General features: G+C 43.1%; 1 protein-coding gene across 1 annotated transcript in view; it reads right to left on the bottom strand.

The window, feature by feature from the left end:
- DLK1 (delta like non-canonical Notch ligand 1) overlaps nucleotides 1–13,240 on the bottom strand; it is a 46,620-nt gene that overhangs the window by 6,027 nt on the left and 27,353 nt on the right. The window contains exon 6 of the mRNA XM_073577989.1: nucleotides 8,252–8,393. Within this exon, the coding sequence (XP_073434090.1) occupies nucleotides 8,252–8,393 (142 nt within the window). The remainder of the gene's footprint in view (nucleotides 1–8,251; nucleotides 8,394–13,240) is intronic.

Here is a 13,240-nt window from a genome sequence, read left to right as displayed (position 1 = left end):
ATAAAACTACTATAATATTGCCCCCTTGTACAAGAATAAAACTACTATAATACTGCCCCCTATGTACAAGAATATAACTACTATAATACTGCTCCTGTGTATAAGAATATAACTACTATAACACTGCCCCCTATGTACAAGAATATAACTACTATAATACTGCCTCCTATGTACAAGAATATAACTACTATAATACTGCCCCTATGTACAAGAATATAACTACTTTAATACTGCCCCTATGTACAAGAATATAAATACTATAATACTGCCCCTATGTACAAGAATATAACTACTATAGTTGTGGCCAAAAGTATTGACACCCCTGCAATTCTGTCAGATAATACTCAGTTCTTCCTGAAAATGATTGCAAACACAAATTCTTTGGTATTATTATCTTCATTTAATTTGTCTTAAATGAAAAAACACAAAAGAGAATGAAGCAAAAAGCAAAACATTGATCATTTCACACAAAACTCCAAAAATGGGCCAGACAAAAGTATTGGCACCCTCAGCCTAATACTTAGTTACACAACCTTTAGCCAAAATAACTGCGATCAACCGCTTCCAGTAACCATCAATGAGTTTCTTACAATGCTCTGCTGGAATTTTAGACCATTCTTCTTTGGCAAACTGCTCCAGGTCCCTGATATTTGAAGGGTGCCTTCTCCAAACTGCCATCTTTAGATCTCTCCACAGGTGTTCTATGGGACTTAGGTCTGGACTCATTGCTGGCCACCTTAGAAGTCTCCAGTGCTTTCTCTCAAACCATTTTCTAGTGCTTTTTGAAGTGTGTTTTGGGTCATTGTCCTGCTGGAAGACCCATGACCTCTGAGGGAGACCCAGCTTTCTCACACTGGGCCCTACATTATGCTGCAAAATTTGTTGGTAGTCTTCTGACTTCATAATGCCATGCACACGGTCAAGCAGTCCAGTGCCAGAGGCAGCAAAGCAACCCCAAAACATCAGGGAACCTCCACCATGTTTGACTGTAGGGACTGTGGTCTTTTCTTTGAATGCCTATTTTTTTCTCCTGTAAACTCAATGTTGATGCCTTTCCCCAAAAAGCTCTACTTTTGTCTCATCTGACCAGAGAACATTTTTCCAAAACGTTTTAGGCTTTTTCAGGTAAGTTTTGGCAAACTCCAGCCTGGCTTTTTTATGTCTCGGAGTAAGAAGTGGGGTCTTCCTGGGTCTTCTACCACACAGTCCCTTTTCATTCAGAAGCCGACGGATAGTACGGGTTGAAACTGTTGTACCCTCGGACTGCAGGGCAGCTTGAACTTGTTTGGATGTTAGTCGAGGTTCTTTATCCAACATCCGCACAATCTTGCGTTGAAATCTCTTGTCAATTTTTCTTTTCCGTCCACATCTAGGGAGGTCAGCCACAGTGCCCTGGGCTTTAAACTTCTTGATGACACTGCGCACGGTAGACACAGGAACATTCAGGTCTTTGGAGATGGACTTGTAGCTTTGAGATTGCTCATGCTTCCTCACAATTTGGTTTCTCAAGTCCTCAGACAGTTCTTTGGTCTTCTTTCTTTTCTCCATGCTCAATGTGGTACACACAAGGACACAGGACAGAGGTTGAGTCAACTTTAATCCATGTCAACTGGCTGCAAGTGTGATTTAGTTATTGCCAACACCTGTTAGGTGCCACAGGTAAGTTACAGGTGCTGTTAATTACACAAATTAGAGAAGCATCACATGATTTTTCGAACAGTGCCAATACTTTTGTCCACCCTCTTTTTTATGTTTGGTGTGGAATTATATCCAATTTGGCTTTAGGACAATTCTTTTTGTGTTTTTTCATTTAAGACAAATTAAATGAAGATAATAATACCAAAGAATTTGTGTTTGCAATCATTTTCAGGAAGAAACTGAGTATTATCTGACAGAATTGCAGGGGTGTCAATACTTTTGGCCACAACTGTATAATACTTCCCCTATGTACAAGAATATAATTATTATAATACTTGTACTATGTACAAGAATATAACTACTATAATATTGCACCCTATGTACAAGAATATAACTACTATAATCCTGCACCCTATAATACTGCTTTCATGTACAGGAATATAACTACTATAATACTGTGGCACCCCAGGAGTCCGGTTGCCACAGTGGCATTGCCTTCCTCACAGGGGGTGATGACATGGCTGGAAGTAAGGAGTGGTTCCCTGACCAGATAACACTTACATCTAACACTTTTCCTGACTCCAGACCAGAAGGGGGAGCTCTAAATCTGGTTTCAGGGGAGCTTCTCTATGAGTTCTGGCCTGGAGGCGGGGTCAGTCAGTCATTGTCTGGGACTGAAAGGCAGAGTCTGAGTGAAGAGAGAAGAGAGGACAAGTGAAAGAGAACCTGGGGAGTGGAGCTGTGACCAAGCTCACCCCAGAATATAGCGCCAGACGTCGGAGTCCGTGGCTGACGGGTACAACAGTCCCTGCACTACATCCATCATCACCATGTTTAACAATATAATTGCCCTGGGACTAAGCTTTACCTGTGGAGAGCTGTACCAACTCTGCTGCATCACCATCAGCCCCAGCGGTCCTTTTAATCAGAGTCGGCTATCACCTTTATTGCCGAGTACCACAGGTGTTGTCACGAACCATCTCTTATAAACTTTATTTCCCCTTTAACCCCTTTCTGACATCAGACGTACTATCCCGTCCATGGGACCCCGGCCCCTGTGCCAATGGACGGGATAGTACGTCTAGCGCGATAAAACACGATTGCTGTGTACCGGGGGTTAAAGGGAAGCATCGGCAGGGAGGGGGCTCCCTCCGTGCTTCCCTGAGCCCCCCACAGCAGCGCAATGTGCAGCGCTGCTGCAGGGGCTCTTTCCCTGCAGGTCCCCGGATCTAAGATGGCGACGGGGACCTTCGGGGGCCTGCAGGGAGTTGGCTTCCTCAGTGCCTGCAAAGCGCAGGCATGAGGAAGCCTGTGCAGTGTCTGTGCCTGAGTGATCTGTGATGTGACAGATCAGCGATCTGTCACAGGACAGTGATGTCCCCCCTGGGACAACCTAATAAAGTAAAAAAAAAGTGTAAAAATAATTTTTAAAAAATCGCTAAATAAAAAAAAAAAATATATATTCCCTAATAAATTAATGGAAATAAAAAAAAACAATAAAAGTACACATATTTGGTATTGCCGCATCCATAACAACCTGCCCTATAAAACTATGCCATTAGTTAACCCCTTTAGCGAACCCCTTAAAAAATAAAAATAAAAAACGAAGCAAAAAATAATGATTTATTATCATACCGCCAAACAAAAAGTGTAATAACGCGCGATCAAAAAGACGCATATAAATATCCATGATACCGCTGAAAACGTCATCTTGTCCCGCAAAAAACGAGCCATGACACAGCATCATCAGAGAAAAAATAAAAAAGTTATAGCTCGCAGAATAAAGCGATGCAAAAATAATTATTTTTTATATAAAATTGTTTTTATTGCATAAAAGCGCCAAAAAAGACATGAATGAGGTATCGCTGTAACCGTACTGACCCGAGAAATTAAACCGCTTTATCAATTTTACCGCACGCAGAACGGTGTAAACGCACCCCCAAAAGAAATTCATGTCAAAATACGGAAAAATTATAGCTCTCAATATGTGGTGATGCAAAAACTATTTTTACAATAAAAAGCGTCTTTTAGCGTATGACAGCTGCCAAACATAAAAACCGCCATAAATAGTAAATCAAACCCCCCATTATCACCCCCTTAGTTAGGGAGAAATAATAAAATAAAAAAAATGTATTTATTTCCATTTTCCCATTAGGGTTAGGGCTAAGGCTACAGTTAGGGCTAGGGTTAGGGCTAGGGCTAGGGTTAGGGCTGAAATTAGGGTTAGGGTTGTGTTGGGGTTAGGGTTGGAGTTATAATTGGGGGTTTCCACTGTTTGGGCACATCAGGTGCTCTCCAAATGCAACATGGCGTCTGATCTCACTTGCAGCCAATTCTGCGTTGAAAAAGTCAAATGGTGCTCCTTCCCTTCCAAGCTCTGCCATGCGCCCAAACAGTGTTTTACCCCCACATATGGGGTATCAGCCTACTCAGGACAAATTGCAAAACAACTTTTGGGGTCCTATTTCTCCTGTTGCCCTTAGGAAAATAAAAAATTGGGGGCAAAAATATGATTTTTGTGGGAAAAAAATATGATTTTTTTATTTTCACGCCCGAGCGTTATAAACTTCTGTGAAGCCCTTGGGGGTTCAAAGTGCTCACCACACATCTAGATAAGTTCCTTAGGGGGTCTAGTTTCCAAAATGGTGTCATTTGTGGGGGGTTTCCACTGTTTAGGTTCATCAGGGGCTCTCCAAAGGCAGCATGACACCCGCAGACCATTCCATCAAAGTCTGCATTCCAAAACATCACTACTTCCCTTCCGAGCCCCGACATGTTCCCATACAGTAGTTTTCTCCCACACATGGGGTATCAGTGTACTCAGGACAAATTGGACAACAACTTTTGGAGTCCATTTTCTTCTGGTACCCTTGGGAAAATAAAAAAATTGGGGACTAAATGATCATGTTTGTGGAAAAAATACAATTTTTTTATTTTCACGGCGTTATAAACTTCTGTGAAGCACTGGGGGAGTTCAAAGTGCTCACCATACATCTAGATAAGTTCCTTAGGGGGTCTAGTTTCCAAAATGGTGTCATTTGTGGGGGGTTTCCACTGTTTTGGTACATCAGGGGCTTTCCAAACGTGACATGGAGTCCGATCTCAATTCCAGCCAAAAAAGTCAAATGGCGCTGCTTCCCTTCCGAGCTCTGCCATGCGCGCAAATAGTGGTTTACCCCCACATATGGGGTATCAGCCTACTCAGGACAAATTGCACAATAAGTTTTAGGGTCCTGTTACCCTTGGGAAAGTAGGAATTGAGGGTGAAAAGATCATTTTTGTGGAAAAAATATGATTTTATAATTGTACCGCTGTACGTTATAAACTTCTGTGAAGCCCTTGGGGGTTCAAAGTTCTCACCAAACATCTAGATAAGTTCCTTGGGGGGGGATCTAGTTTCCAAAATGGGGTCACTTGTGTGGGGTTTCCACTGTTTAGGTACATTAGGGGCTCTCCAAATGTGACATGGCGTCCGATCAGAATTCCAGCCAATTCTGCGTTGAAAAAGTCAAACGGCACTCCTTCCCTTCTGAGCTCTGCCATGCGCCGAAACAGTGGTTCACCCCCACATATCAGGTATCAGCGTACTCAGGACAAATTGCACAATAACTTTTCCAGTCCAATTTCTGCTTTTACCCTTGGTAAAATAAAAAAAATTGAACCTGAATTATTTTTTTTTGTGAAAAAAAGTTAAATGTTCATTTTTTTTTTTTAAATATTCAAAAAATTCCTGTGAAGCACCTGAAGGGTTATTAAACTTCTTGAATGTGGTTTTGAGCACCTTGAGGGGTGCAGCTTTTAGAATGGTGTCACTTTTGGGTATTTTCTATCATATAGACCCGTCAAAGTGGCTTCAAATGTGATATGGTCCGTAAAAATAAAATGGTGTTGTAAAAATGAGAAATCGCTGGTCAACTTTTAACCCTTATAACTTCCTAACAAAAAAAAATTGGGGTTCCAAAATTGTGCTGATGTAAAGTAAACATGTGGGAAATGTTACTTATTAAGTTTATTGTGTGCCGTATCTCTGTGATTTAAGGGCATAAAAATTCAAAGTTGGAAAATTGCGAAATTTTCAAAATTTTCGCCAAATTTCCATTTTTTTCACAAATAAATGTATGTTATAGGAATGAAATTTTACCACTATCATGAAGTACAATATGTCATGAGAAAACAATGTCAGAATCACCGGGATCCACAGAAGCGTTTCAGAGTTATTACATCATAAAGGGACAGTGGTGAGAATAGTAAAAATTGGCCCGGTCATGAACGTGCAAACCACCCTTGGGGGTGAAGGGGTTAATCATCATTTTTCATTGGACACCCAGGGCCACAGACAGGGTCTCTGCTGCCGTGACACATCCCCTTAAGAATCAGCCCGGTACCGAGTGTCCCCATGGCCCTGGCGGCACTCCAATACTGCCTCCTAAGTACAAGAATATAACTACTATAATACTGCACCCTATGAACAGGAATATAAGTACTATAATACTGCTCCTATGTACAAGAATATAACTACTATAATACTGCCTCCTATGTACAAGAATATAACTACTATAATACTGCTCCTATGTACAAGAATATAACTACTATAATACTGCTCCTATATACCAGAATATACCTGCTATAATACTGCCCCTATGTACAAGAATATAACTACTATAATACTGCTCCTATATACCAGAATATACCTGCTATAATACTGCCCCTATGTACAAGAATATAACTACTATAATACTGCCCCTATGTACAAGAATATAAGTACTATACTGCCTTTATGGACATAAACATATATATGAATAATTTAGAAATGTTTACCCATGGTTCTGCAGGTAAAGAAGAGCCCTGATAATGTTTCTCTTATATAAATCACCTCCAGTTTCCCTGTGCGCGCCTCTGGCTCAGAGATCAGTCAGGGATATTTTTAGCTATTTAGAAGGACGGTAGACATTTTAATTGGATCTGAATTGCAAATGTCTGAACAGCTAATGAGACAAGCACAACCGTCGTCCCTAGATCAGGAGACAGCTGGTTGGATTTTTATATTGATGATATGAACATATCCTCCCGCATGTAGAACATAAAGGCCGGAGTCACACTGGCGAGGAATACGGGTGCGTGAGAGGCGCAAAAAGCACGCATTAGACAAGGACCAATGATTCTCTATGGGGTCCCTCGCACCAGGCGTATATTTCTCCTCAGTATCCTACGCTCCGTGCCACTCGCAGCATGCTGCGATTGTCAGCGTACTACGGCCGTAGTACGCCAATGCAAGTCTATGGGTGCGCAAAAAATACGGATTACACACGGAGCACACATGTGACCTGCGAGAAATACGCACCCGGTGTCTTTTAGCAAAGCCGGCAATTCAGTGCGCTATACAGTAAACTCACACTGACTGTTTTAATAAAGAAATGAAAGAATAGATATAGACACATAGAATACATATATATATAAATATATATATATATATGCATTCTATGTGTCTATATCTATTCTTTCATTTCTTTATTAAAACTGTCATAGGGCTCCATTATATGTCCATTTTGCAAGCCTGCGAGAAAATCTCGCCATACGGATTACATACGGATTACATACGGATGCTGACATGCGCAAAATACACGACCACACCTTGATTACGGATGACATACGGAGCACTGTTTAGGGGTCTGTCATCCGTATTACGCATGTAAAATACTGACCGTATTTTGCGCAGGTTAGTGTGACTCCAGCCTAAGGCCACGTCCTGGAGATTCATGAACCTGGCAAACACTATAATCCCGGCAGTGAAGGCAGCGGGTGGTTGCTGGTGGCAGTTTCTGCATGTTCTTCTTCTAATGCACTAGAATCTCAAGGTGTCAAACATCTCACGTGTCAGTGGATCGATTTCTGAAAACTTTTATTTTTTCTTTGAAAGTGTTAATGATAACCTGAATGTATGCCTGGTCGCATCAGCAATGACCTCCCAAATGCTTGCTGTGACGATGACTCCCCATATAGGACCTCTATAACTGTATGAAGTCCTTATTGCCCAGCATACTGTACTGCTTCCTCTAGGATAGAAATAATATTTACACTTGTGATTATTATTGCTACATCACTGCTATAACTGCTGCCACATTCTACCTCTGTGAAATACGTATACGGCCCCTTGTACTGCTCCATTTCCCCTCTGGAGGCGCTGCAGGAGAACTAAACACTTGCCTTTAGGTTTCCCTTGTAATCAGTGCGATTCCCCTAATGAGACTGCAGTCTATTAATATTTGGCTTCATCATAGCACCTACTGTCTGGCAGATATAAACCGGCCCTGCTGCAGGTCATGTATAAGCACAGCTCACTGCAAACATATCTGGCTGCGGTTTGGTGGAGTTAACCCTTGCAGTTGCAGATTTTAATTTAAGGCCGGGATCACACACAGCGAGATACGGCTGAGTCTCACAGGTTAAAACCAAGCTCTGGCGCCGGCACTCCGGAGCGGAGCGTGCAGCCGCACAGCAATACATGGAGCTGCACGCTCCGCTCCGGAGTGCCGGTGCCAGAGCTTGGTTTTAACCTGCGAAACTCGGCCGTATCTCGATGTAGTGTAACTCCGGCCTAAAGGTGATCACTTACCCAATTGTATTGCAGGGTCCCCTTTTAACCAAGCAGTTTTTCCCTGTAAATCCTGGAGCACATAGGCAGATATATCCACCGTCACCCGTTTCGATGCAGGTTGAGTTACTGGAACAGGGAACTGCAGCGCATGAATGGATATCTGTGGGAAATATACACGTGTTACATTTCTGTTACTGTACAGTGCACTGCTCCGGTTACATGAAGTGACTTTTCTCTATTCACAACCAAAGCTGCATTTTTTGCAATTTGATTCCATTTGCTATATTTGTCTTGGATGTCCACACCCCTGGATCCAGAGCGGACACTGAAAGCAAAAAGCTGCTTTTCAAGAGTTGTGTTTTGTTCCCTTCAGATGGCACACAATAAAAACGTGTAGTATACAGAGGAGAATCATAGAATCATAGAATCATAGAATCGTAGAGTTGGAAGGGACCTCCTGGGCCATCTGGTCCAACCCCCTGCTCAAAGCAGGATTCGCTAAATCATCCCAGTTAGATGTCTGTCCAGCCTCTGTTTGAAGACTTCCATTGAAGGAGAACTCACCACTTCTCGTGGCAGCCTGTTCCACTCATTGATCACTCTAACTGTCAAAAAGTTTTTTCTAATATCTAATCTGTGTCTCCTCCCATTCAGCTTCATCCCATTGCTTCTAGTCTTTCCTTGTGCAAATGAGAATAAAGTTGATCCTTCTACAATGTGACAGCCCTTTAGATATTTGTAGACAGCTATTAAGTCTCCTCTCAGTCTTCTCTTTTGCAAACTAAACATTCCCAAATCCTGCAACCTTTCCTCATAAGACAGGGTTTGCAGACCGGTCACCATTCTGGTCGCTCTTTTCTGAACTTGCTCCAGTTTGTTGATGTCTTTTTTAAAATGTGGTGCCCAAAATTGGACACAATATTCCAGATGAGGTCTGACCAAAGAGGAGTAGAGGGAAATAATGACTTCACGTGATCTAGACTGTATGCTTCTGTTAATACATCCTAGAATTGCATTTGCCTTTTTTGCTGCTGCATCACACTGTTGACTCAGTGCATGCATCAGAAAAAGCACACACGTGACTGATGGACAATGCACAAGTCACTCAAACGCAGAGCGCACACACAGCACACACATCACACACAGTGCAGACACAGAGCACACACATCACACACAGGAGTACTACGCACATGTCATACAAGCATAGCGTACACACAGAGCACACAGCATAGAAGTACTATGCACATGTCATTCAAGCACAGCACACACATCACACACATTGCACACAACATAGAAGTACTATGCACATGTCATTCAAGCGCAGAGCACACACAGCGCACACATCACACACACAGTGCACACAACACAGAAGAACTATGCGCATGTCATTAAAGCGCAGCACACATATCACACACAGCGCACACACATCACACATATCACACACAGTGCACATGACACAGAAGTACTATGCACATGTCATTCAAGCACAGCACACACAGAGCACACACAACACAGAAGTACTATGCACATGTCATTCAAGCACCGCACACACAGAGCACACAGCGCACACACATCACACAACACAGAAGTACTATGCACATGTCATTCAAGCACAGCACACACAGTGCACACAGAGCACACACAGCGTGCACATCACACAGCGCACACACATCACACAACACAGAAGTACTATGCACATGTCATTCAAGCACAGCACACACAGTGCACACAGAGCACACACAGCGTGCACATCACACAGCGCACACACATCACACAACACAGAAGTACTATGCACATGTCATTCAAGCACAGCACACACAGTGCACACAGAGCACACACAGCGTGCACATCACACAGCGCACACACATCACACAACACAGAAGTACTATGCACATGTCATTCAAGCACAGCACACACAGAGCACACAGAGCACACACAGCGTGCACATCACACACATTGCACACAACAAAGAAGTACTATGCACGTCATTCAAGCACAGCGCACATATCACACACAGAGCGTGCTCACACAGCGTGCTCACACAGCGCACACATCACACACAGTGCACACAACACAGAACTATGCGCATGTCATTAAAGCATAGTGCACACACACAGCGCGCGCACACATCACACACAGTGCACACGACACAGAAGTACTATGCACATGTCATTCAAGCAGAGCGCACACACATCACGCACGACACAGTAGTACCTTGCACATGTCATTCAAGGACAGCACACATCAGGCAGACACAGCACACATTAGTCACGCACAGTGCACATGATACATACAGAAGTACTATGCATGTCATGCCAGCACAGCTCACACGTCTATCAATCACTTTGCACTCATCATGCAAGCACTATCCACATGTCAGTTAAGCATATCACACTTGATATGGAAGCACAATGCACGTGTCAAGCAAGCTCAATGTACATGTCATGCAAACACAGTGGACACATCACACAAGCACAGCACGCCTCACACAAGCACAATGGACACATCACACAAATAAAGCACAGACATCATGCAAGCAGAGCACGCAAGTTATGCAAGTTCAGTGCAGACATCATGCAAGCATAGGGTACATCATACACATGAAAAAAGTGCAGTGAATACAAATTATATACACACCATACAAGCCACATCACCACTTATGTACTTTTCACTCACTCCTAATTTTGGCTTAGAAATACTGATGTAAAATACTGACTAAATAATGAACGTGTGAGCATGACCTGAAGGTTTGCCTGCCACATGTGAAGACACCGTTATTAGAAATGATATGGGGTAGGTAGGGGGAGTTATTTTGTGTTGACACCTCATTACACCCCTTGCTTACAAGTGGCAAGAATTGTTCTGTATCTGTCTACTAAGATTGGACAGGAGTAACCCACACGTATAAAAGTGAATGGTGTGATGGACAAAATATACATTTCACAAATTATATCAAAAATAAAATGTATGCACAAAGTCCTAGGAGAAAAGTACAAATATAAATGTCGTCTGAACTGCAGGTGGCGCTGTTGTCACAGTTTTTTTTTTTGCTTTTCATCAGTTTTTCTTATGAAGCGAACCAGTGCAGGGGTTTTTTTTTATTGGTAATCAGTTGATTAATAAGACCTGATAATTAGATTAGCAGGCCATTGAAAATATGTAACAGTACATTAAAACAGTTGACAAATTTACTTTGATTTCCACTACTCTTCTGCTTCAGGTGCTTTAAACTTCCATATTGTGTTGCAGTTCTGTGCTTGAAATCTGAATATCTGGTTTATCCAAGTGCCGGATTAAGGCTAGTTTCACATTTGCGGACGGAGGGCTGCGGACTTCCTCCGTGAAGCCACGCCGCCTCCGGTTAGCTCCGCCTAATTCTGCATGCGGCTTCATGCGGCCTGCGTACCCTATCTTTAACATTGGGTACGCAAGCCGTACCACAGTATGCGGATGCCACAGTATGCGGATGCCACCGCATGCGTCGTTTTGACGGTGCGGCGACCAGCGTAGAATGCATCGTGTTGGATTTTTTTGCGTGCGCGCACCGTCAAAATGACGCATGTGGCAGCATCCGCATACTGCGGCACGGCCTATGTACCCAATGTTAAAGATACGGTATGCAGGCCACATGAAGCCGCATGCAGAAAAGGCGGAGCTATCCTGAGGAGGAGCGGCTTCACGGAGGAAGTCCGCAGCCCTTCGTCCGCAAATGTGAAAATAGCCTAACAAGTATTCACGTTGATGGCAATCACTACCTTATGATTAGTTATCTTCTAGAGATGGGCAAACCCAAACAGTAAAGTTTGGCGTCTGTACTGAATACCTACTGTTCGGGCCGGACACCAAACACGGACTTCACCAGGAAGTCCGTGTTAATGTTCGGGTTCAGCCTTCCGACCACTGGGTGTTTGTTGTGCTGTCATATGAATGACAGAATGGCCAACACTGCTTCTAATTGGCTGTAAAATCATTACAATCAGTCAGACAGCCGCAGGTCCCACTGTCAAATGCAAAACTGACAGCTGGGGGCTGCAACCCTCAAAGTCTTGCTAAAGCAGACAGGCTAATATTCTCAGGCTAATGAGGGGCCAAGGATGTTGGCCACCCCAGCCTAACAATAGCAGCCCGCTGCCGCCCAGAAAAGGCACATCTATTAGATGCGCCAATTCTGGCGCTTTGCCCGGCTCTTACCACTTGCCCTGTAGTGGTGGCAAGTGGGTAATATTTGTGGGATTGATGTCACCTTTGTATTGTCAGGTGACATCTAGCCCACAGATTAATAATGGATAGACATCTATAAAAAAACACCTATCCTATGGGTAAATGGTAAATAAACACACAGCCAGAATAAAGTATTTTATTTCAAATAAAAACAAAACACAGTTTCCTTTTCTATATAAAAATAACAAAGTTATCCTCACCTAATGTCTAATTTCACTGAATCCCTCATCTCCTGCAATAAAACCAAAATAAAAAACAACATTTTTCACCTGTCTGACTTTCTGTTCCACGCTGTAATCCCTGTCTGGGGATTACTAGTTTTCAACCTGATCGGTGCCAAGATGCGATCGTCCAAGCTGAGATCTACTGATTAATGAGCTACTCATCGAGGTTACCGCAGGTCACTGAGGCTGCGTTCCCAGCCAGGTCAATGAACTGAGGTGACCTCCCTCCGGTGAGATCACAGCTAACACATGGTGCGGAGGCGAGTTCACCGCAGTTCAAATTCACCATGGTGAAATTCTCCCAGTGTACTGCGATGAACTCACCTCTGCACTGTGAGACTTTTTCTCACAGTACTGAGGTCACCGCAGTTCAGCCCAGCTGGAAACACAGCCTCAGTGACAGGCGGTAACCTTGATGACGTCACCACTGCTCATCGCATCTTGGCACCATCCAGGTTGAAAACTATTAATCCCCACACATGGATTATGGTGCGGGACAGAATGTCAGACAGGTGAGGGATATTGTTTTTTATTTTTGCTTTATTACGGGAGACCAGGGATT

The sequence above is a fragment of the Dendrobates tinctorius genome, unplaced genomic scaffold, assembly GCF_039654945.1.
Source record: "Dendrobates tinctorius isolate UK_male_01 unplaced genomic scaffold, ASM3965494v1 ptg000058l, whole genome shotgun sequence".
Lineage (NCBI taxonomy): Eukaryota > Metazoa > Chordata > Amphibia > Anura > Dendrobatidae > Dendrobates > Dendrobates tinctorius.
This window is presented reverse-complemented; position numbering and strand designations above follow the sequence as displayed.